This window comes from Serinus canaria, chromosome 2 (genome assembly GCF_022539315.1).
Source record: "Serinus canaria isolate serCan28SL12 chromosome 2, serCan2020, whole genome shotgun sequence".
In the NCBI taxonomy this organism is placed as follows: domain Eukaryota; kingdom Metazoa; phylum Chordata; class Aves; order Passeriformes; family Fringillidae; genus Serinus; species Serinus canaria.
In genome coordinates this window covers 41,904,719-41,930,861 of record NC_066315.1, presented here as the reverse complement: position 1 = coordinate 41,930,861, position 26,143 = coordinate 41,904,719, and the positions used below count along the sequence as shown (strand labels likewise).

General features: G+C 37.8%; 1 protein-coding gene across 4 annotated transcripts; it reads left to right on the top strand.

Annotated features, from left to right (window-relative positions):
• The first annotated feature begins 1,426 nt into the window (after window positions 1-1,426).
• On the top strand, window positions 1,427-21,662 carry TCAIM (T cell activation inhibitor, mitochondrial). Of its 4 annotated transcripts, none has more exons than XM_030231483.2 (12): window positions 1,438-1,511; window positions 1,983-2,105; window positions 3,477-3,552; window positions 6,784-6,919; window positions 7,488-7,641; window positions 8,549-8,795; window positions 10,443-10,565; window positions 13,196-13,293; window positions 14,921-15,012; window positions 17,024-17,256; window positions 17,758-17,889; window positions 21,128-21,662. In XM_030231483.2, the coding sequence occupies exons 3-12, from the start codon at window positions 3,524-3,526 to the stop codon at window positions 21,351-21,353; spliced, it is 1,470 nt and encodes a 489-aa protein (XP_030087343.1). In that variant the 5' UTR covers window positions 1,438-1,511; window positions 1,983-2,105; window positions 3,477-3,523; the 3' UTR covers window positions 21,354-21,662. The 4 variants fall into 4 exon arrangements, with proteins under 4 accessions (XP_030087339.1, XP_030087343.1, XP_030087352.1 ...); XM_030231485.2 differs by lacking the exon at window positions 1,438-1,511 and adding an exon at window positions 1,521-1,632; XM_030231479.2 differs by lacking the exon at window positions 1,983-2,105 and having other exon boundaries at window positions 1,427-1,511.
• Window positions 21,663-26,143: the final 4,481 nt, after the last annotated feature.

The following is a 26,143-nucleotide window of genomic DNA, read 5'->3' as shown; positions in this document are numbered from 1 at the left end:
ATTAAACAAGCTTTCCATTTAGAAATCTGTGCAGCTCTTGCTGAGCTAGTGGGATGTGTCCTGGGTGTAGATAGGGAATATCGTGACCAGATAAAACAACAGTAGTACTCCTATCAGTGCAATAAATGTTGGGACTTGGATAAAAAGCAGGAATTAATTCCTGAGCTGGGGCAGGATGGGGGTGCTCTATTTGAAAATGTGTACCCTAAGCAGTGGAGCTGGTATCTGGCACTGGCACTTTCTGGTGACCTCTCCCAATCTATTTCATTCCTCAGCAAGTTAAAATAAATTCCAGGTGAAACAAACAGCATGCTTTTCTGTTGAATCAATTAAATTTATTTTTTCATTTACATAATTGTCTAGCCAATTTGCTTACATAACTGATTGGCTTCAGTTGGGAAGTGAAAAACACACTGCACGTTATGAAAATTATTAAAATCCCCCAAGGGCTGTGAGAATGTTAACTTGATTTAAAGCTTCACTGAACTGCAGATAGTTCCTGAACCTTGACAGTTCTCTTTTTAACCTGTTCTGGCTGGAAATGCAATAGATTGCATGCAAGTAACAGCAACCCCTAACAGTTAATCTCCCTTTGTACTCGAACACTGGCAGCAATAGACATTTTTGTTCCGAGGTTCCATGTCCCTCTGTCAGGTGCATTTTGACACCAACTACCATGGTGTCAAAAAAAAAAAAAAAAATAGAGGTGTAAATGTATGTGTACATCGAGAGTTACTATTGCAGGACATAGTCTAAGCTGTGCCAGGGGAGGTTTAGGTTGGACAATAGGAGGAGCTTCTTCCCAGAAAGAGTGATTAGACACTGGAATGTGTCTAAGGAGGGGGTGGAGTCACCGTCCCTGGAGGTGTTTAAGGAAAGACTGGACGTGGGTCCCAGTGCCATGGTCTAGCGGCCGGGTGATGGTCGGTCACAGGTTGGACTCGATGATCTCAGAGGTCTTTTCCAACCTAACTGATTCTGCGTAACTGCAGGAAAGCAGCTCTTGCATTCCCCTCGGGACTGCAGAGCTCACGCCTGGTTCTTCGCCTACTTGGTGGGTTTTTTTCCGCAGAACAAAAGGCGACGTGAGGCGCGCGCAAGCATTTGGCTCAACTGCTCCCCTCCCCTCAGCAAAAGGGCAGGCATTCCTTCTGTCGGGGTTTTCCCGTATCGGGTTATCCCGTATTCTGTATCCGTGAGGAACCGCTGCAGGTGTAGCCGGACTGACGGGCACAGTACTCTCAGCACTGGGAAGGGGTCGCTTCCCTCAGGCGCCCCTGAGGGACGGGGCCTGCGGGGCGCGCGCCCGGCGCCGGGGGCGGGGCCCGGGCGGAGGGGGCGGGGGGCCCCGCCCGCCCCGAGCGGCCGCTCAGCGGAGGAGCCGCCAGGGGGCGGGAGCGCAGGCGCGCGCCGGCCCCACCCCCGGCGGGAATCCCCCGGGCCCGCCCCCTCCGGGGCCGTCGGCGGGGGCGATGGGGCCGAGCCCCGGCGGTCGCCGTCCGGCCTCGGCGGTAAGCGGGGCCGGGCGGGGGCCCTCGGAGCGCCTCTCCGCGAGGGGAGGGCATGAGCGAAGGCAGCGCGGCCCGCCGCCCACCTGTGTGGGGGGTCCGCTCGGACGGCGGCCGGAGGACGGTGCGAGGCCGAGCCCGGGCGATGTGTGGGGGGGTCTGCTTTGAAGTCGGGCCGGGCCTCGTCGCTCGGTGACCGCCGGTGGGGTGGGGGCCGGCAGCTCCCCGTGCGCTGGCGCGCGCGTGGTAGTACGTGCGCACGGGCACGCGCGGCCCCGGGTTTCGGCTGAGCTCGGGTCGGTTCGGCCCGGCCCGGCATCGGCAGCTCCTTATCCCGCGTCTTGTTCCTGAGGGTGCGAGAGGCCCGAGAGCCGGATCGTGGATAGCTCTGCCGCCCTCTGGGAAGACCTTGCCTTTAGCAGATCTTAAAGCGAATTCTAACAGGGCTCTGTTTTCGGTGGTTTAAATTATTAGTGCTCAGACCAGTGCAGCTGATTCCCTTCCGAGCAGTGAGCGAGTCACGTTCACCCGAGCTTATTTTCTGAGCGCTGTCATCTTGCTTTTCACGCTGTTATCTCCGTGCTGCCTCAAGTGTAGGTAAACACCTGAGACAGACAGCAGCGGGCTGAGCGGGGGGGTGGCAGCGATGTGACACGTCGGGGTGCCGAAGGCTTCTGAGACATAATTCGTATTTCTTTATGTTTCACTGGGTTTGTCTTTGAGGTGGGGTGCAGGTGAAGCTCAGCCAAACCCAAGAGGTTTTGTTTTTCAGCTAAGCTGTGTACCAATTTCCAAGTAGTTAATAGAGCGTTTAAAGCAAGAAACAATGATGGTTTTGTCTGGTTATATAAAGCGTCACCGCGGATTAAGTGAGATTGTTGAGTTTTTTCCATCCTCTACCGAAATGCCTGAAGCTGAAATTACAGTGAGGGAAAACTGTTTTATGACCAGAGAGCTTGTTAATGTATTTAACCTAATTTATGATTAGTACTCTTGTTACATACAGTGAAAATGACATGGATACTGTTTTGCTCACCTATCTGAAAATCAAAAGACAAAAATTACCAAATGTTTTGGGGATATTTTAGCTCAACGTATTTTTTTTCCTCCCACTCTCTGCCTCTAGTCAAAATTTAGGCTCTTTATTAAGTATATTGGTATTAGTAATATGCACTTCTCAAACTTCAAGTGTTTTGCAAAGTAGGCATAAGAAGTGTCATTCTGTATTGGAACACAGTTGATGTTTCTCTGATAGCTGTTCATCTCATGTTCTTTAAAACAGCATATATAACAGGCATGTTATTTTGATAAGTGCAAAGCATATTTAAAAAATGCTTGAAAACATTGCCAATAGGGAGCTTACCTCATAATCCCTAATAATTAGGAGTATATTTGCACTCTGACATGCCAAGTGGTTTGTCTGCTGTTGGCAAACTCTAGCCTACAGTTGCCTAGTGCATAAGTTGCTGGTAAGAATTGCTAATTCATTTTCATAAATGTCAGCAAACCTTTGATTAAGAATCCCAGGCATTGCTGTATGACAGTGATTTTAACTCTGATTTTATATTACCCTCCCATAAAGAAGTTGGCACTTGTGTTTTAAAATATTAATATTTGTTTGGGTGTAGGACTTAGTAAAAGTTTACTTGTGTTAGTGCTTAAAGAAAGCTTCTATTTGCTTTTCAAATTCTTAGGAGTTCTTTTTCCCTAACTGGAGTACCTTTAAATGTTCATTCTCAAATCAAGATACTGTAATAACTCATTATATTGGCAAGATTCACTTTTAGTAGAGGAAACTGAAAGAATACTTATAAAAAGCTTTAGGTTTTATGTGTGCTTGGTAAATTTTATATTATTATTGTGACTTTAAAAGTTATCACCAAAAATTTAGAAAGTGCACTGATAAGTAACAGGGGAAAATACTATATCCATTTCTAAAAGTTTTTTTTATTTTCTTTTTTTTTTAAGTGAGTTAGTGGATGGCTGAAATTTGGCTCAACCATTAAGTTGCTGAAATGTTTTGCTGCTTGGGAACCGTGAGAAGGTATGGCATGTTACTGACCTAATTTACCTTTAGCATATGTTTCAGTGTTTGCTTATGACTTGCATATTTGTAAAACTGGTTTGGTATTTTGTTGCATGCTTATTTCTTTGACATTCTCATCTTTACAGCTTGGAGCTTTCAGCAGAGCATCCACAGTTGAAAATCCTCCAAAGCTATATGCCTGTCCTCAAGTGAGACATTAAAAAGGCTCTCAACAAAACAAGGGTTTTTAAATGGCTTAATTATGAGAAATATGAATATGATATCCAACATATTACTGCATTATTGAGTTATTAAAGCTTAGTGCTTCAAAATCTGTGAATACATCTGTAACTATGAACTTAATTTAACAGAGCTTTTCAGTGCCAAAGCTATACGCCAAAAAGTTGAACTTTGGAGAGATGTGAAGAAAAAGGAAGTTGAAGGGAATTACTAAACCAAGAAATTAAATCAGTCTTGGAGTATGATTGCATAATGTGTTCTAGTAGAGATTGTATTTCACGTCTTTCGTGAAGTAGAGACGCTGCCCTCAAAGTGGTTGTGACCTTGATTTCAATATGAAGCCTTTCTTTGCACTTCAGACCTAAATGAAGCTCTTGGAACAATCTTTGCTCCTTGTGAGTGAAGCCATAAACATCTTTCTTGCATTTTCTCCCTCTAAATCCATTTTAATTCACTTACTTTGTCACTCCAGTTGAAAGATGCCTCAGAGTTCTGTCTTTCACCTTCAGTGAATGAATTCTTCCTTCTGTCACGCAGACTAATTTTGGCCTTTGAGCATTTCTCTTTTAAGCAAGTTCAAAATAGACTTTTGGCTGGAATCCTAAGCCTTCCTTCTAGCATGACAGTGTTGTTTAGATACAAAACAAGGGGGGAACTAAAGTTAGCCATACTTGGCCATTTTTCATTTAGATTAACGGATGAAACTTTATGATTAATAAACTCAGAAGTATGATTAATGGTTTCCAGCTATGTTGTATTTTCTTTCTGAACTATTGGAAATATCATGCAGTGTAGCTTGAGAGTGGATGTGGGAAATGGTGTACAAATAAGGTGAACAGAGAACTGAGCTACTCTTCCTCCTAGCACCTTAGTCTAGGAGGATGTGAATTTCTTGCATGTCAGTCATCTGCAATCAGAAGGGTAACTGGTTAGTTTACTGTTTTCCTTTGCTGAAAATATTTATTTTTCCTTGTACTGTTTTGTGTCCACTTGCTACCCAAAAAAAGAGAAAAATTAGCTTTTTTTTTTCTCAGCAAGACAATTATTTTGGTGCTTCCAGATCCAAACTGATAAAGCATATGACCAAGTGGACTTTCATGCAGAGTGCTTTGCTTCCTGTCTTGCCTAGTCTAGTAGAGATGTTTTTCCTGCATCACTGGCAACTGTGGCATGATTTTGTCATTAAGAGCTTTCACTCTCTCTAATAACATTATATTGCTGTGGTACTTCACCATCTCCTGCTATTTTGAGTAGGATCATGGGCTGTAGTGATGACTAGTAGAGTCTCTGAGATGCAGCCAACAAGGAGGTAGAAGTGTTTGCCAGTGATATATTTTAGCTTTTTTTTAATCTTACCTTTCATCTACATGCATGAAAATTGTTTTTAAGTCATAGCAGATTTGGAATTCCATCGGCCTTCTTACATCATGAGGTTTTGTCCCACTTTTCTACAATAACCTCTATTTTCAGCAAGCTGACTTTCAAGATTTGCTAATTAAATATTTGCCCACCTCTTAGGCAGAAAAAATTAAGTCTTCACTGCTTTCATGTTTCTAATTGAAGAGCTGGGAAGGTTGACAGAAAAAAAGGTAAAATAAGGGTCACTGCTCCTGCCTGACAACTCAAATATTATCACTTATCATTTTCCAAAATAAAACATTCTGCTTATTGTCTGAGCACAAATTTGGGGATTTTAATTTTATTTTTTTTTTTAGTTAATGATACAGTTGGGAAAGTCTCATGTGTTTGTGTCCAGGATGATTATTTGGTCTAGGATGCTGGATAAATAAATCTCCATAAAACAGTCCTGCGAACTATTATTAATAAAGTTACTAGGTTTATATGAGTTGGAAGCAGCTTTGTCTGTAATCTGTGATATTGTTTCCTTTTTGGGGGTTGCAGTTTGAATGATCCTGTGAGGAGTGAAACTGCATTGACAGAGCAGAGTCTCTGCCCTTCTGATTGCAAACTAAAATGAGTGTTGATTATCAGAATTGGCCTGATCAATTTGTTAGCTTGTGAAATTGGCTGAAGGAGAAACCTGTTGTTGTGTATCTCCCAATTCACATTTTCTTGCTGCTTCTGTGTATATTCTCTTGCTTCTTAGTTTACTAAACCTGAATATTACCTTTGAGCTATGGCAGGATATTTTGGTGATTTTTAATGCAGTACTTGATTTTTATTTCCATTTCAGTCTTCTGTAACACAAGTGTCCTCGTTACAGAGCTGTTGTTTAATTTCTACATAATTGCAGGCATTCTATAATTTGAACTCTCTGAACTTCCTAGAACTTCTTCAACTTAACTTTTCCTTCTGATCTTAGGTAAAAAAATCTTTTTCTCCTACCATTAAATTTCTTTTAGTCCTGGTTTCTTGTAATTCAATGAAGTTGAAAGTGCAAAAAGTATTGTCTTTTTACTTGATGTTTTCTATAAAAGAGTATGTTCAGGAAAGTAGGTGGGTTTTTTTTTTTTAATGGACACAAATATGAAGCTCAGAAACTAATGCAGAACTTTTTTTCACTGAGTTGTGATTATTCCTGGGTAAAATGTAATATTCTTTTGGCACTGCTTGAAAAATACTGGGTTTGGCTTTTTAACTTGGAGGTTCAGAGGTATGTAAAGGTTAGCTTTTTAGAGCAGTTTCAGCAATGTCTACAAAAAATATCCCTAAAGCTAGTATTTCCAGTTTGAGCTACTTGACTGGGAATTTTTATTTGAGGCATATTTGAGAAAGTAGAGAGAAGTTTCTCTACTTATTTACATGTCTTATTCAACCATTAGCATCCATCATTCCTCAAACCCATGGGATTGGCACTGTCAAAACACCGCTTTGTTAATCCCAAGGGGAACGATCCAGAGTTCAGACTCCTAATTTAAATTCTCCAATTTTAAATTATTATACTTGCAACTGTAAATGTTTACTCCATTCTATCATATTTTAGTGTAATTGTATCAGTTTGTCACTTGATTGGTAACATCATACATAAACATTTTACTACTTTGTTAGGTTATGTCTGGACAAGGTATTGCTGCAGTGCATTCTTCAGTCAAGAACTTTGTCAGGCGCTGATGCCATCAATGCTCTCAGACCTTTCTATTTTGCTGTACATCCAGATTTCTTTGGCCAGCATCCCAAAGAGAGGGTAAAAATACTTTAATATGCTTTCTTTGTAAATATTTCATGTATCAAGGATGGAAATTTTCTAGTTTATCTGCTGTCAGAGAGAGAAAAGTAATGTTAGATTTAATTATGGTTGGTACCAGAGAACAAAAAGATGCACTTCCTTAATTTTTAGCAGGGATAGGTCCCTTGAAAGTCCCTTATTTGTTAATCATATTTATAATTGTTATAAAGAAAATACTGAATCCTTCCAGGCAAATTTATAATACATTTTATCCCTTTGTAATGCTGTACATTGTATTTGAATCAATTAATTTCTTTAAGCTTGAAAGCCAGTGGGTTTTGCAATGTACACAAGCATACAAGTATGTTCACTATACAAATTTATTCATGCAAGGTAATTATAAATGCTGAGAATATGAACCATATTAGTACTTGTTAAAAACAACTTTTAGTAAAAGCAACTATTAGTACTTGTTAAAAGCAAACATTTTGTGAAACCTAATTCTTCACGTAAGATTAAAAAGGTTTAGATGAAAAATGGCCAGATTAATAATCTGTAATTTTTGTTTGTTTTTGTTTTAAAACAGGAAGTAAATGAAAACTCTCTGAAGAGGCTAAATGGCTACTTGGAGAACCTACAGAAACCAGGATTTCGTTCCTTTAAGCCAACTCAGCTTACTTTTTATGTAAGAGAAAGAGAACCAAACTCTTCTAATGTTCAGGAATCCTTCAGTGCTTCAGGTGCTTTTATATTGTGTAGAATGTATCTTCCTGTATTTCAATTCCTTCAGACCACTGGTTAGCCTTGTGCAGTCATAATGACTTTTCAACTGGATAAAATCCTGTCAAACCATGAAAATCTGTATAAGATCAGGCAGGGGGGACCATCCCAAGTAATTAAACATCCTAAGCTTTAAAAAGTCTTGAAAGAATGAGACAGTACAGCCCTGAGGTCACGTTACAGTATAAGGAAGTAAAAAAGGTGGATGTAAATGATCACATTTCTGCTTTTAATACCATTGCCGTGTTTAACTGGAGCAACAATTGGGTCCTTGTCCTCACTGCACTTCAGGTGCAATACCCAATGTCAGGGCACTTGTAGAATCAGTAGGAAGTTACTCTCTAAGCAGAAGCTGGATAGTATCTGAAGTTTCAGTTTACTTCATTGTCTCTTACCTTTGAGACTACAAAAAATATTGCCAAATTTGGAATGTTGCAATTGATTAAACATTACTCTACAATTTGTCTCCAGTACCAATATGCCTTACCTAGCAGAAGAGTTTTACATCTATATCCTGACAGTCAAAACACTTGAGGAAATTGTGTGGCACCCTCATGCTAGAAAATAAAATCCTGCTATTTTTCAATAAAATGGTGGGGTTATGTCTGGTTTCCTTAACATAACATTTGAACTGGAACCTGTCTTCTGCTCTTGAGTCAAAAGCTTACTTTCTAATTAGGGAAATTGGGTGCAGTAGCTAAGTGATGGGACATAGTTAAACTGCATGGGAACTTTGCAGTGAGTATTGAAATAACAGTGTCATCATAATTTGCAACTACCTGTGCCTTGTTTAGCTTCTTCTGTAAGAGAAAATAAATGGGAATGCATTTTAAATAATTTTAATTAAATAATACTTGTTTTTCACAGGGTTTCGAGCGGTCAGTTTTACGTTACATACTAGGGATCTCCTGAGCACAGTACTAGATATTCTCAACTCCTGCAGTCTATCTACAGAGCATGTTCAAAGTTTGAATGTGAGCTCTCAGCCTCACAAGGAAACAAAAAGCACAGTAAACAGACCTATCAAATGGGATAAGACTTATTATTCATTTACTGGATTCAAGGATCCTGAGGAGGAGCTAGAGCAAGCCCAGAGAGTGGAAACAACTTTACTGTATGTAATGCTTTCATTGAACTGAAATTTTCAAACCTAAATTGGTCTTATTTTAATGCTGAATTTTTTTAAAGGTAGGCAATAAACATTCTGAACAATACAAACCATTATTGTCCAACATGTAATTTTGCCATGCTTGTTATAATTAGAGTCCAGATGAGCTCCTGGAATAATTATAGTGCCAGCAAAGCTGAAGCATTCTTGTCTCTTTGCCCAGCAGTCATGTTTGGTCAGTCTAGTTTTGCTTGATCTAGTTTTTCAGATTTGTGTAATATTGGTGGCAATTCAAAAAGAGACAGGGGCTCCACTTGATCCAACTAGCTCCTTACCTTTACAGGACTTCTGTAACACAAACCTTTATGGCTGTTAACCTCATGGTTCCGATTTCATTGCCACATTTTGTTGAGGGTGGAAGATAATACATGAAAAATAAGGTTAAAAGGTTTTAATATGCATGTTAACGTTCTGTCTTAACGTTGTGCTTCTCATTTGTTGTTCAGCAGAAAAACTTGAATCTTTAAGTCAATGTAGTTATAAATGTTGAACTTGCATTACATGTAGCATGTTTTGTAGTAGAGTTGGTGGTTTAAAAAAATTTGTACATGTTCATTTTGGGACACGTACACATTTTGGGGCCTTGAAAAACTTTTTGTAACAATGAGATTTAAGTGCCATTTGAAATGAATGCAGAACAGTGCTGGAAGGATCTTCAGAGCAAAGTATGCCCCTTGTCCTGCATACCACTTCACAAATAAAACTACTCTAAAATACACAATTACAAAGCACTTGATTGAGATTTAACATGCTAGAGAATATTTTTACTGATTTTTACACATTTACAAGGAATGCCACAGACAGTTACGTATTAACAGTCTTGTTTTAATACATAGACAGCTGGCATCAGGCCTCCCTTTTTACTAGAGTTTGAATTTTTTTGCTTCAAATACAAATGAGAATGCAACTGATTGTTTGCAAAAGTTAGAATATGAAAATTAGTTTATACTATGAAAAAGGCTAAATCTCTTAAATAGTAACCTTTTCCTAGAAACAAAATTACCAACCAAAATTTTAGATGTACTCAGAGTCATGTTTGTCTGGTTGTGATTATTGGCAAAAAAACTATAAAACTTTGACCTGTTTAGTCTATGTTCATGTCGGCTCCATAAAAGTTACCTAACTTAGCCCTTTAGTACCACCTCCCATATTTGATAGTCTACTATGATCGGGGTTTTTTGTTAGGTTTTGGTGTGTTTGGGATTGTTTTGGGTTTTTTAAAGGCACATATATGGAAACTCCTTAAATTAAATCACAGAGTTCTGAAGATCTCCCCTGAAGTCACAGTGATCTGTTGTTTTATGCCTTTTACACATACATCCAAGTCTTACAGTTTTAACACTGTCAGTGATTTTGATTGTTAGATTTCTTAGGCCCCTCCAAAGATATTAAGTGCCAGGGTTTCCTTTGTAGATATCTTAAGGTGAAGCATTTAGCAATTTCATCTTCTGTCCTCTATTTTTAAAAAATCCCTTTACCTGATAATTTGGCTTGAAACATATTATCAATAAGAATTGAGTTACCTGTACTGCTTACATGATAAATCATACAGCAGCATGCTTCTACTGTTAAGTATTTTTCCTCCTCTTTCAGGTCCTGGCTAGATGATAATGAAGCAAGTGCAGTAAAAAAGCTGAAAAAGAGTTTGCCGCTTAGAAAAGAATTAGAACGTTTAAAAATTGAACTTTCTCATGAACTCCAGCTCTCAGATATCAGGTAATTAATTAGATCAATTGAACTTGGATTAAGACAGTCAGAGCAAGAAAGTGTTGTCTAATACTATGCTATGAACTTTAAAAACTTATTTCAGCAAAATAGCTATATTTCATATATGAAGAACTGTTACTGCACTGAATAAATTTCTAGAAGTGTTCTGCTGGGACAAAAGTTACAATCTCCTCTGAGAGACCTCCTATTTGTAAGTGAAAACATAGGCTGCAGTTGAGGCAAACACAGAAATAGAACTGGTGTGTATGTGTTAGTTTGGATGTTTTGCTGGTTAAAATTGCATTTCCTAAAATCAAGTTGCTATCTACAAAGGTAACTAGACCAGCAGTGAAGTGCAACTTTGCACATGGTACATAATGACATCCTGTGAATGCTTAATAAAAATGTTCTTTCTTTTAGTGTTTAGTTTCTCACTCTCCGGAGGACAGGATTTGTTTGTTTAAAAAGATCTGAGTACAGTTGAAGATCTTGAGTCTTCATAATATTTTCAGAAAATAATTTGCAATCCTTTTTTAATTTTTATGCATTTGAGTGAGAATGTTGTGAAGTGAGATATTCAGGGTGGGAAAGTGTCAATGAAGGTATTCACAAATGGAAGAATAAACTTTGGGGGATTATTTAAAGGGCTAGTCTGTTATGTTGTATTTTTTTTAACCAGGAAGGAGAGAGTTGGAGCTTCTGAAATCATGCTTTTGTACTTTCACCCTGCAAAAGACCCTGGTTTCTTTTAAGCTGAAGCCAGGTTTTTTGAACACAATTTCTAATGCTCTGTAACTGTGCTGTGGTGAGGGTTTTTAACATTCTGAAACAGTCGTCAGTATTAAACGCGTAGGTTTGATTTTATTCATGGCTTATATTCATTTTCTTAAATAGCTTGTGCTTCTAAAATACATTAAAATTATTGTGTTCCATGAAGAGTTATTTATCTTCCATGAGTTAGATTGTTATAATTCAGAAAAGAATGTGAGTGTTGGAAATTTGACAAGCCAGTATCTTAATAGGACACTATGACCTGTGATTCTGGAGCCTTGTGCTAGTGCTCACAGAGATCTGAAAAATAGCTGGGTCACTGGCATTATTCCATGTATAAGTTTAGGACAGATGAAGAAATGGCCACCTTTTTCTACTCCCATCTGGTGCTGCTGAAAGCAAAGTATTTGCTGGGTAACAGTAAAGAATTGTTTGAATTACTTGTATTTGATTAAATTGCCTCACAAGTGCTGTGGCATAGTGCCATTCTTTGCAACCCAAAGAGTGAGGTTTTGCCAGTTAGGTTTTCCTAAATGAAAATGTGTGGGTTCTCAGCCAGGAGCTGAATACCCACACAACCACTTGCTCATTCATACACCCCCAGTGGAATGGGATGAAGAGAATAGGAAGAGCCCAAGCAAGAAAATTTGTGGATTGAGGTAGAAGTTTAATAGCTGAAATGAAGCAAAACTATGAGTTCAAGCAAAGCAAAAGGAGAAATTAATACTCTGTTCCCTGTTGATGGGCAGGTGTTTAGCCACTTATGGGCAGTTGGGCCTCAGCATGTCTAATGCTTGCTTGAGGAGGCCAACACCATAACCATAAGGGTACCCCTTCCTTTTTTCCATCAGCATTTATTGTTGAACATGACAAATGGTCTGGAATATCGCTTTGGTTTTAGTAGGAGTCACCCAGCTTGGCCATGTCCCCTCCCAGCATCCTGTCCACCTCAGCCTGCTTCCTGATGGTGGGGGGCAGAGTGGGAAGAAAAAGTTAAGACCTGGACACTGTGCCAGCACTGCACAATAGCCAAAATATTGGTGTGTCGTGATCAGTATTAATAAAATACAAAATATGAGTGTTATGAAGAAAATTTACTCAATTCCAGACTGACATAGTACAATAAAGGAATGGGAATTTTCCACTTTGAGACAGTTTTATATCACCTAAAAGTCTGTAAAAAGGTGTATTTTTCCAATACACTGGGACTTCACAATTTAGATGCTTTTTAAAATTTGCTTAGCAATCAAGCTCATCGGTCTGTGATTGAAAAAAATGTCAAAACTCTGTGTATTAAAGCCAGCAAGGTAACACCTGGCTCTTGTATGGTTTAACAAAAATTACTCCACTGTAAAATATGAATAATACATAGCAACTTTCCATTGGAATTGTGGTAATGTTTTGAACCAAAAAAAAAAAAAAAAAAAAAGACAATGTCCTTACATACTGTATTTGCTCCTCTGGACAAACATTACACAGTGTCCAAACAAACTGCATGGTCCATGACCAAACCAAATACTGGGTTGTCTGGTGTTGTTCTTCTGATGTTGTTCTCTTGCTAACCTTCTTCTTTCTGGGGGAGAGATTTACAAGTTCTGTCTACCTGGTTTTATATTTATTTTACCTGGTCTTGGTTTTCTTTCTTTGTTTTTTGGGACTCACTTTAAGAAAGACTGGAAATTTTTTTGGGCTTTTTATCAGTTCAAATAGCATATGACATGGACAGCTTTTGGGTAGCCTTTGCTTTTATTACTGTTGGGGTGCTATTTTGCTTGTGTTTTAAGGCTTTGAGTTGCATCTCAACTTCTGTGACTTTTTTTTTTAAATACTATTGAGGATTAAATGCTTTCAATTACATTTTTATTTAGGTGGCAGAGAAGCTGGGGCATTGCTCACCGCTGTAGCCAGCTACACAGTCTGGGTCGCTTGGTCCAACAGCGACCTGAAATATTAGAGAATGTTAAAGGTATTTCTGTTGCTTATTTCATATATCCTAATATAGTATTGATTCAGAAATGAGCATGGGTCTTCTGTGACAACGGAGCTCTAGTTCTTTTTACAAATGATACTTTTCATAACTGCAAAAACAAACTTGTCAGGCTTATTAAAAAGCTGGTGAGAATTTACATTTAAAGCTACTGGGTATTTTTTACAGTGACCTTTCCTTAGAATTGATTGACTGCACTCAGCTTCTAGTTTACTTCTTAATAAATGCAAGTAGTGTCTGTTGAAGGTACTAGGCTTAATATTAGCAATGATAGTAAAAAATCTAAACTGAACCTCTCAAAGGATTGAGTTAGCAATAGATTGTTACCCATGGTATATTCAAGTCAAAAATATGAGTAGGTCTCTAACTCTAGCGATGATTTACTAGAATACCTTAAAATGCTACTTGCTTTCTTTTCTCATGAGTTTCATAAAATAGCTATAATAAAGTCATTATTTTCTCAGGAAAAACTAAAATATTCTGTAAACCTGACCTACCATTCTTCTCATACAGCTGTTTGACCTTTGGCAGTAGCTGTTTCCTCTAATTGTAACTCTGTGTTTTATGCCTGTCTGTAGATACTCAGTTTTGAGTGGCTTTCACTTGAGGGTTCACCTAATCCTTTGCCAAACACAGAGTGGGAAGGACAATGAGTAGTAGTTTTAAATTGTATCAGGTTTCAAATTAGTTTCATTTCCTGAGCTAAAGATAGAAAGCATTACAGAAGTCTGTCTTGTGAACCTGATGTAGTCTGCATTTTTGAAGATATTTAGTAATGCACTAGATAAATACCTATCAGTAACTATACAAGTACAGTTGATGTTGCCTTAGGGTACAAGGATGGATTAGATGCCTTGAAGTTAGTGTTGCTCTTTCTTTGGGATTTCGGAACACTGATTTCTAAGAGCAAGAGCTTCTACTTAAGCCTTGTCTTGTAGATTGATACATCACACTGAAGACTTATGGAAGCTTATTTTGATAAATAGTTGCCTGTGCTTTTACCCTAAAGAATTGTTGAAGATCTTTGAACTCAACTTAAAAAAACATACTCACACTCAAAGCTGATGTATCCCCCTAAAAATCCACCTAGAATTAGCCCTTTATGTTGTCTCTATTTAAAAAAAAAAAAAAAACCATAATGTGCAAGTGTTTCTTACAGTTTGCATGTTGCTGAGAGTTCAGAAATAGAGTTGAATGCCCTTATTCATAATTATTTGACCAACTTTTAATTTGCATATGCTTCAAGTATATAGCATGTGTTTCCTCCTTTATACATTATTTATACAGATTCTTTAAATATCCTCTCTGATGAGATTTTCTCATATTTTAAAAGCAGTCATAAGAAAAAAGCCCAATTAAATAAAAATTTATCAAGTTCAAACAGAGAGAAGGCAAATGCTGGGTCAGGTTTGTATGACAAAAATCCCTAACCTGGACTTTTCAAGAACCTTTCAAAATTTTGAGAAAAACAGAAGCACCTATTCACATGCATTTGTGCTGCAGAAATACATTTCTTGTGACATGTTAGCAGCCTGTCAAAGTCTTCAGTAATTGTAGGAATGATTGCAGTAAGGCAAATTAGTAAAGAGCTTTGTTCAATCTCTAGGACGCACGGTGGTATTTACAGACCGCTCGGGTATGAGTGCAGCAGGTCACATAATGCTGGGGACCATGGATGTTCACCATCACTGGACCAAAGTAAGAAGATTTCAAATCAATGAAAATGCCCCTTGTTGTGACATCCTTTTTTAAACTATAAACAAAAATTATTAATAGGTGCAGATAACCAATGAGTGTTTTGAAGCAAACACTTAGCTAATGCATTTAGCATAACGGTGTACACTGCATTTGAAATTTAATTCTGTGTGTGCTGTTATTAACAACAGTCTTTGCTAGATCTTTGCTTTCATTAGTTAGTCAGTACTACTTCTGATTAGAGAGAAAGAAAACTAATTTGTTATGCACTATTCCAGCCTGTGCAGTGAGTCCTGGCAGAATACTTTGTGAGCCATAAAGAGCTTGTTCCCATGAAGAGTTAATGGATTTTATTCTGATCTTTTGTAAATATGAGATTTAAAGGGAGTTGTGAAGTGATTATTTCAGTCAATGACTCTAACCAACCCTGTCACTCCATTTTGTTCTTTTAGGCAGCTAATGTGGATGTTGCAGAATTTTGTCTTTGGTGACTATGGCAATTCTGCTGCTGCTTGTGTAAAGTTCAGAGTTGATAAGCTTTCTGACATCCTAAATGATAGCATTGTATGCAAAGGACCAAAAACTAAATATGTTGCAATATAAACATGTCACTTGAGAAATTTTTCTTTAATCTTGGTTACTGAAACCTTATTGATAATTCTATCAAAAAATATTTCTTCATAAAGGGGATTATTGGTGGAATTTCATAGTTGGGAATTTCACCCTGCTAGAATATCAGAATATTCTATTTCTGTATTCCAGTCAGTGAATAATATGAAAAGTTAATACTTGATCTTCTTTTTTTGGTGGTGCTTTGAATTTTTCCCTATATGTGTTTCACTGAGGGGGTGAAACAAACCATGGCTTGTTAGTGTGAACAATTTACTAAGAACTTATACTGAGAAACCAGAATTTAATAGAAAACTTTCTGAGATTTGAGAGTGTTGATAGTCATTGCAATAAAAGTGTTCTGATTACACTAAAATAAACACTGACTTCTTGAAGAGATAAATGCTTCATCTCTCTAACCTTTGCTGCAGGTTTTTCCAAAGGTATCATAAAGCCACACAAAATGACATGCAGGTGGAACAATGTGTGTAGTTAGTTGTAGTGATGCTATAGGGAAAACAAAAGAGTGGTATATATTTGAACCTGAAATCAGAGGCTTTTTATTTTGAAATGCAGTGAAGATTATGTGAAATGTTACACAAAATTCAGTGAAAATCTTGATGAGGTTGGTGAGTTGGTTCCTAGAGAGCATATTTGTCCCATTTGACTTCATTTTAGAAAGCAGTCCTAAGTGCTATTACTTTTTGTTACTAATTACTAGAAGAAGGAAGCAGTAAAATACTGTCCAAGTCAGTCTCTAGAATGCTTGGTCAGAGCTACAATATTTAAAGGATTTTTGCTGGTTTTCTCTATTACAAATGCAAAACTGAACCAAATTTTATTGTGCCAAAAGCTGTTCTGACTCTACTATCAGAACTATCTAGTGTCTATTCTGCTGTTCTCCTGAGTTTCTAAAGAGATAGTTCTGAAATCACTTGACTTGTTGCAGCAGCAGCTTTTTCTTTTTTGTATTAAAAGCTACTTTAAAATAATATCAACAGGGTAGATGGTAGGTAGTGACTACTATATGAGGAACAGCTCAACCACTCTAACTGTGGTGATAAATGTTTTATATAGGCATCGGATTATATTTATTTTTTGTTGTCTGAAACTATTAATTTTTGAATATATAGAGATATTCATCCATGTTTTTATGTCTTTTTGGTACCTTTATGTTATAAATACAGAAAGTACTTAAAAGCTTTTTTGATTATATCTTGTCCCAAAACATTTATGCTTGATATTTCTCCCCTATGGTATTCTTTGATTGTAATTTTTTCCCCTCTGGTTCCATGTTTGTGTTGTTAAGTGTCTCTTTTATGGTTTCTTGGTTTTTTTTTAAATTTATTAGAATTAACTTTTAATCTCTGTAACATAGAAAATGTTCATTCATGTGTATGCACAGATTTTTGAGAGACTGCCAAATTATTATAAGCTTCAAAAAAGGCTGCTGCTTTTGGAAGATCGGATAAGCCAACTTCTGGGAGGCATCCAAGTAATATATGTTGAAGAACTGCAACCTCTGTTGACTCTAGAAGAGTACTTCGAGACTCTGAACTCTTTCTATAATAAACTACGTGACAGCAGATTACCTTTTCATCCTCGCAGTCTGCGAGGCTTGCAAATGATTCTGGAAAGGTACGTGTTGGCAGGGAACGTTGATTTCTTTTAGAGCTTTTACTCTTTTTTTTTGTTACACTGCTTATTGCTCTCACTAAGAAGAAAAGTGATATAATCTAGGATTTTCACTGTGTCAAAGTCTTTTTGTTTCTGAAGGTTTTAAGTGCATTTTTATGGGTTAAGAAGGAATCAGATTGAAGAAAATCCTGCTTAGTTTCATTCAAGTTGGACTCAGTTCTGTCTAGTTTAGAGTGTTAAATCGAAAGTTTTGTGCCATCATGATGGTGTTTATATTTTTTGAGTATTATTGTCAGCTCCTTTTGAAATGTAATTTTAAAAAAGCATAACTTACTATATTTCTCCATTCTCATGAACCAAACTTGATAACTTTTTACCAATTATTCTGATTGTAATTAATTTATATTCTTTTATCTCTAGATTTTTTTTCTGAAAGTAATTTATATAAATAGTTGCATTAAAAATTATACATTGTTCTTTACTTCCATTGTGTTTCATTAGTGACAGATATGCACCAAGCTTACATGAACTTGGACACTTTATGATCCCAACAGTCTGTGATCCAGCAGCTCTTCAATGGTTTATTTTTGCCAAAGCACAGGAAGCAAGAGAGAATTTGAAAAGAAAGGAGGAGTAAGTGTTCATGTGACTTGATACACTTAGCTCTTTAACATCTTTGCATGTCCTGTTTTTTATTTGGAGAGGAGGAGAATTTTTAAAAATGTATTCATACTCTTTTGCTGAAAAAAACCCTTTTGTTTCTAAAATAGAACTTTACCCATCAGCTTTACTAAGTAAAGAATTACAACATTAGTGACTGCAAACAGTTATTAGAAAATACCCTCTTTCACCTTGTAGAGACAATTGTACATCATTCAGAAGTAAAATATCTTTGCTTACAAGACAAAATTGCGTAATTCTTTTTACAATTATGTCCCTAAAGAAAAGGTGGAAAACACCTTCTTAATGAATAAGAAAAGGAACAATTTTTATTAGTGTTAATTAAAATGGGACAAAGAGCAGTGAAATCTAAACTCAAAATAACTGAGACCAACTAGAGAATCATTATTTCTAGTTGTTGATCAGGCAGTTGAGAAAAATATTAATTAGTACCTAACAAGGCAAAGAAAAAAAAATTGGGGAAGAATGATGAGAGAAACACCTTGTGGGTACTCTCTCACAGATGACGAGAGTGATTATGATAGGGAGTCACAGCACCATACTTAATATTAGGGCCATGGTCTGTAATATCCATCGGAACTGTGAGTTTGTTTCTTGACCCTGTATGTGTCCTTGAGGATGAAGTAGAGATACTGGCGTTTTTAAATAACGTACTGTTACAGGTAAGTGGGTGGTACTTGTCCTTTCAGAGGTCCTTACTGCAAGTCTTTTTTTCTGCTTTGGAAAGTTTTTAATGAGTTGTTGAACTATCACATTGTCATCGGTATACATGATGTATAGATCCAGATATGTTCTTGTGAAGGTATTTTAGGCATGAGTCTTGCTGAAGGCTCTATGGTTTTAGCTCTGTTGAGACCTCATTACTTGTAAAGATATGTTTTGCAGGTGGACTTCAGTAAATATGATTTGTTGGAATTTTTCCACAACCCTAGTCCAGCTTGGAAGCTAAATTTTTTGCCATATAAATTGTAAATACTGAATAGCTCTCTATGTAACTGTCCCCATGTGACAGCTGGGAAAGTACTGTCTATAGATTTTGGGAGGGATGTTGTAGCAAATATATGCATTTGCATCTGGGTAACTCACTCTCCAAAAAACCTCGCACTACCGCACTTCATAAAGACACCAGTCCAGGAAAACTGTGCCCTCAGAGTAAAAGCAGCTGTGTTGTAAGATTGTAAGAGCCAAGATGCATATCTTGTGTGCTGGATGACCCTGGTTTGTATGAAATAGTAAACAACTATACTGGGTCACAATATCTGTCCCCATCATCCATTAGCTTATGGAGAGGCTTTATGCGTCGGGCAAAAAATGTGGTGGGTCTTTTACTCCATACTCCTTCCCAGTTTTTCTGACTGCACTTGAGATAATGTTTCCATCTTCAAGTACTATCTCATGTTAATAGCAATCAATAGACTTTTTTTTCCCCCCCGTCTTAATTATCTTATTACTTTTTGAGCCAATTTGCATTTTGTGGCTCCAAATATCCAATAGCAGCAAACTGCATATTTGAATCACATAGGGCATGTGTGTATGAAAGAGGGTGGAGGTGTTCTGTGATTTATATACCCACAGGCTGATGATATCAATTGTTGTTTTGTTCTTGTGTGACAGGAAATACAAAACAGCCATTCTGTATCACCTCTGCTTTTGTTTTGTAGCTGTCTTGTATTTCCTCTTACTTGTCTTTTATCGAAGCTGAAAACTCCTTTTCCACTTAATGCTTCCTTGGACTTACTCATGTCCTTCTGATATTCCTTAGCCTTGTGTGGTAATTAAAAAGGCCCTGTGAAAAAGGAAAATACTTTGAGATGTACTGGCTGTACTTTGCACATGGACTTGAATGTTTTGCATGTAGTAAACAGCCTTTCACAGCTGTAATTCTGACCTGAATGCACAAGGAGATCCAAACGCTGCTGCTCTAGAAAGTTCTAGTATCTGTGTGGATAATGTCAGTCTTCTAGTAATGCAGGATTCTCCTTCCCATGCTTCTTTAAGTATCAGGTTTGTGTGGTGATAAAGGTGCAAGCCTCCCTGTGGAAGCGACAGAAAACAAACCTGCAGTTCTCCAGCTAACTGGATTTCCTTCAAGGGAGACTAGGATTTCACAGAACTGGAAAGCTTGGTGCTTAGGTTATTTGGGAATGCACTCAGGAAGGTGAGATGGAAGTGGTCCATAGAGAGGACAGGCTTGCTCTAAGTTAACTCACTGGCTCAGCTCATCACTGACTGCCAGAGTGAGCTGGGCTCTGGGGAGTAGTGGTGAGGGCCTAGAGTAGCATTTTCATTTGAGGCAAATGGTCTCAGTAGCTGTGTCTGTGCTGCTCTGTAGTTCCTCCCCTGTCTAGCACAGGATCTGTGCTGTAGGGCAGTAGTGGAGCTGCATCTGCAGCCAGGCTGGCTTGGAAGTGCAACTGTGTTCGTGTGGCATAGTGCCCAGGCTAGTGGGGCTGCCTGAACCTGAACTTGTCTCTTCATCAGTTGATCAGTCACAGCTCCAGTGCCTTAATTAAATCTACACATTAACTTTCTTTCTGAATAGTTTGAGTTTGTATGTAGTGTCTTGTTTCTCTGGAGTGAAGGAAAAAATCATCTGCAAGCTTTGGATTCAAAATTCATAGAATCATTTAGGTTGGAAAAGACTTTTAAGATCATTGGGTCCAAACACATCACCAACGTTTTGCAATTGGAAAGTTACTAACACACTTAATATGCATCACTATCAGTTGTTGGTTTTGATGACATACAGAGTACTGGTTTAATTAAGACAGAGTAATTATGAACATGATCTTATGCTTAAAACCTAAGCTTTCAATGTTATTTAAGTATTTTCATTCCTTACATTAAAAATGTAGCCTCACAGGATTTTTATTTTTGTTTATCCCAGTTACTTAGTGAGCAAAAAGATGTCAGGGCATGGGCTTTGAAATGTGAGTCCATGGCCATGTGGTGCCCATAGTCACGGAAGAATGTTCACTCTGACTTGTGATATTGTCACGTGTGACAAAAATCTCAGCTCCACCATACCTGTATGTGAATTGACACATTTTTTTACATCCATTTAATCTACTTATTTCAGTATTTCTTGTCTTAATATATGTTCAATATATATTGAAATGCTTATTTTAAGGCAGGGGTTTTAAGAGATGAAGTTGTAAGTTTGTCACTGTGTGTTATCTCCATTTGCTAGGATGATGATTACAGAGAAGGAGCTAATCAATACTTCCACTGAAAGATTTTCTTTGGATCGGCTGTATAAGGAGCCCAGTGTTTCCAGTGCACAGATGATAGATTGTTGTAAGCGGCTGCTGGAGGAATCCTTACCCTACCTACAAGGCATGCACCTTTGCGTTTCACATTTCTACTCTGTGCTGCAGGATGGAGACCTCTGTATACCTTGGAACTGGAAAAACTGAGGGATGTATCTGATAATCAGATGAATTGTTTTATTTTCTGTAAGAGGTTATAAATATGAATGTTTTTAAGAGTAAATTATTTAAATCTGTATTTTGATATCAGTATTCAGCTCACAAATTTTCTTCCAACTGCTGCTGAGGAAGGATTGCAGTTCTAGACAATTTGTACAGTGCGCAGTATTGGTAGTCCTGGGAAAAACATCTGTACGTTATCCATACTACTGTAGGAGTCCCAGTGTATGGTTACAGTTGTGAAACCACGTTTTGTAGTGAATTCTAAAAATAAATTAAATTTCAAGTCTGTAAAAATGTGCATGTGTATTTTTAATATACATTAATATCACCAGATAAATCATCTTAAATAAAGAGTGTACTACTCTAGCCAGGCATTACATGTCATCTTAAGGGGTTATTGAATGCAGAAGTACAGAAGTTATCTGCTGGCATTCATATTACCACCTATCACTGAATTAGAAAGAAAAAAAACAAGGGAAAAACATTGGAAGAGTTATCCTTTGCAGAAGACAGCAGTACCTTGACTTGGAGTCTACAGCAGAATTTCACATGCTGGTCCAGCGTTGTTGCCTTAGAATTCCAAATTGTATATTTTTGTATATAGTTATACTGGCTGTGGTTACCTTAAAGCAGATGTCATTCTCTTTGTTTTCTGGCATTTGCTCCATAAATACCAACAATCCTCTTTACTTACACTATAACAGATTGCAAATCCCATACACAACACTTAAACCCTGAGTAGTTTAATGTGACATCAAAGGGAAGGAAGCACTGATTTGTGTGGGATTGTCTGGAAGAGTAAGTACTTCTCAATAAGAACAAGGAGTTTGCAGTAGGGCAAGTGCGTGGATCCTTACTGGTACTTAATATTCCTTGAAAAAACAATAAAGTGTGAATGCATGTCAACACTTTTTCATTGTAATACATGCCAAGATGCATTTTGGTATTTGAATTACTACTTAGCAAAATATCATTTGAGAAAGGCCAACTGCTTAACATTTCTGGGTTTGAATTTAACCATAACTGGCAAAAAGAAAAGGAATTGTCAAATGCTTACTTGCCTGGTATTTTTATTTGTATTGAGCTGGGAAATTGGTGGGGTTCTCTGTTTTCTCCTGTTAGAAGGCTCAGTATCGAGCTGTTTATTAAGATGTCAAACTTAAAGCAAAAACCCCCACTGTGATCTCAAAAATGTCTGTTCTAAAACATCAGGACAGAAGTGGTACTTCCTCAAGGCCATCAATCCAGGGGATTTACAGGCAAGACCTGGAGAGGTTTTGAAGATCAATTGACAGTTTCTTCCAAGTAGTTAACTTCCATGGCACATGCCCTCCCTCAGTCCATCTAGCACTGCTGCTACTCTATGCTAAGCAAGTGAGCCAGTCCCATCAGCTGTAGCCCAGCAATATTCCCTCATTCAGCTCTTGGAAAGTAGGGTGTCTTTGGGAATAAAAAGACTATACTAGGGGGTTTTTTCCTGCTTGAGCTGAATGACCCCTTATAGAGCTTGAGGGACGAAGCAGCTGTCCAGTTTGACTGTAGAGGAGAGGATAAAAGGTCTAAGGGAAGGTGAGTGGATGCAAACAAGAGCCTGAGGCCATCCTGTGAGGACTGACACTAATGTCACTGAAAGCAGTGACTGCACCTTCTCTTTGCAGCACAGAATGGACTACTGGAACTGGCTGGAGGAGAAGACATAAACGGCCTTTATGAAAGGGATGGGATGTTTTCACAAGTAATGGGGACCCTGACATGGAATGGGGGTTGGAGAAGGCAAGGCTTGACAAGGGAATAGTACTGAGCTTAAGTGTAGAAACAGTGAAGCAGTTGCTGTAAAACATTTCTAATTGCCTGGGATTCATCTGAAGATTCTCACCATTCCCTCTAAGGGAAAATAGCCAAAATCCTCTGGCAGAATGTGTCAGCCCTCAAAGGGCAGCATGGCAGCTTACTTTCCTGATGGTTCCTCCAGGGTAGGGTCTTTGGTCTAATAAACCAGAGTTCCAGTCCTGGAACCAGCGGTTGATTGATTCACATGCCATAGGGGTGTGCCTTCCCTCTTAGGTTTTTTTTTACCCTGAGGTCTGAAGGAGATCCATTATGAAATCTCCAAAACTGCTCAGAAGATTAGCAATATAAAAATGAAGGGTGAGTATAGGTCAGTAATTCAGCAGTGTAAGGTCTGGGTGTAACTGGTGTTTTGTAGTGCACTTTCTGTTGGTTTTGCTGCTGAATGATCAAGTTGCCTTTACAAACGTGGGCCTCTTTACATTCTTTAACATACTTAGAAAAACAGTGGGGAAAAAAGGTGCATATTGCAGGTATTTATTTGGTCATGTTTGATTTATTTTGAAGACTGTCACCAAAGTAACAGAATTATCCATTTAGATAAATGTATATGGGCTAAATCTGTCAGAATTACATTTTAATTGCTAACATTTTATATAAGGCAGGGGGAAAAAAGGAGTTGGAACTCTGAAAATCTTTTGTCACTATGGCAGCATGGAAACAGATGATGAATTGAAACTCTTGTGTTTTTAAATAGTGCAGAACACCTCAAATTCTGTTCAACAGACAGTGCTGTCACAACTCTGTGGAAATAATATATTTGAATGAGTACTGACATCTACTGTAGTTTTATCCAGTATAACATTCCTGCTTGCTCTGTGACCAATAACTGAAAACGTTTGGTATGAAGTTTCAAGAAGCATCCTCTTTAAAAACAAATCCTAATATTAAATTAGGTAGAGTTGATGTCTTGCTGTTTTAATCATTATTGTTTGGTTTAGATTTGAGTTTTTCTACTGTTCAGGAATTTGCAGCATACATTTGAAAGGTAAGTAAGAAACCCTACCACTGATCAAAGAATTGAAATGTGTGTTGGTTATCCATCATGAGTCAATAAACTGTGATGCCCAGATCGTGTCATTCGGCCCCTCAGAGTGGTTTAGTATTTTAGTGCAGCTGCCAGAAGGAAATTCAATGCTAAAATAAAAGAGATGGGGCTTGAGACAAAATTTATCACCTTAACAAGTTATTTTGATGCTGTTTAATGCTGTGACCTTGAGTTGCAGGCACTGGCAAACAACATTTTCCATTTTGTCAGGTGTTGGTGTAACATTTTACAGTATCAGTTCTTTGTGAATTCCAGTGTTACAGAACTCCTGCCTGTGTTTTAACAGCTGTGTATGAAAATTGCATGAAATTGCATGCAATAGTGCCCATTTTGTCATTGTTCTTATGGGTATTAACAGCTGGGACACAGTCTCCAGCACTAGTAGGCTTGTATTCATGTTTTGTAAGATATACAAAAGGTTGATAATGAATCTGGAGAAAGACTTAAAAAGGGAAAGTCTTCCAGAAGATTAGAGCTGATGTATCAAAGCATATCCAAAATTCATCAAAACTCTTCATGGAAAAATGTAAATCTCATCTGGTTTGTCTACATGACTGCTTGAAAAACCTTTCTGAGGAAACTGAAATTTTTACACTTAGTAATTTCCAGTTGTCTTTCTGAAAATACTTGTTTGAAAAGTGTTATCTCCATGACTCCTTGGACAGGCTCGTGTACGGTATATGTGTAGTACATGTATACAAAGATGAGACTTTCCTCGTGTTTCTTTATAAGCTTAACATCATGCAAATTTGTAATAGAGAAGGGCAGGAAGTTTTGTTTGGTATATTTTATAGAAAGGTAGCCTGACTGAGAAAGAGAAAACAGCTGTAAATACAGTAAAATTGTTAATTTTAGAATTTGAGAGAGCAGTGATCCTTTTGAGATACATATAAATACTACAGTAATTTGACTTTAAAATGCAAGATTAAGAGCTCAATTCTGTGCATGGGAAAGATGTCTAGATACCTCCCTGGAAAGCCCTGTTAAAACTGCAGTATATACTGATGTAATGGGGAAATAATCTTCTTTTGTAGTTTGTCCTTTTCAGCTACATATTCCTTACACAAATGCTTAAATGCTGAATAATTTAGTACTTCATTTTTGCTAAATACTCCGATGGGGTGCTGTGTCTAAGTAGCCAGACTGATTGATTATGAGCTCAGCAATCTCTTTAAGACAAAAAACCTTTAGAGGTTATTTTATTTAGTAGAGCTGAAATTCAATATTTTCTTGCCAGCTTTTATATTCTGATTCTGTGATCTTCCATTTCCATAGCTTTTGGCTATTGTGTGGCTCCATATTTTAGTGACTTTAAATGATTTTTAACCCTTTCGCTTTTCCTGATGTATTTACCAAAAGAGGTTTAAATGTCTATGCTGTGAATTGTGCTAACAGCAGACTCCCCCAACATGCCTGAAATTGGGCTGCTTATTCTCTTTGTGAAGTTCTCTTGGATTTTAACAGGGAATAAGATTTCAGAAAAGTGAGAGTGGCCCAAGTTTGTGCCAAATGTAACGGCTGCAATGGCCACATGAAGGGTTCTTAACATCAAGATTAAATAAAAAGAGCGGGGTTAATTTTTTTCTTATATTTAGTACCAACATCCCTACCTAGCTATTCAGGATAACACAAGGCAATACACTGTAGATTAAGATACCAGTCACGTTTAATTTCTTTTTGATTGTTTCTCTTTCATCATCTCCTTTGTCATTTGATTTTTTATGTTGCAGGGACATAGTTGAGCAGTCAGCTAATGCCTGTGTTAGCTGTGTGCACCCTCTCTCTGTAATGGGATATTCTGGGACCATTTAATAAAAGCAGCAATCGGATGGGAACCTGATGTCCTCCCTCAAGACTGCTCTGTGATCTGGCGGCTACA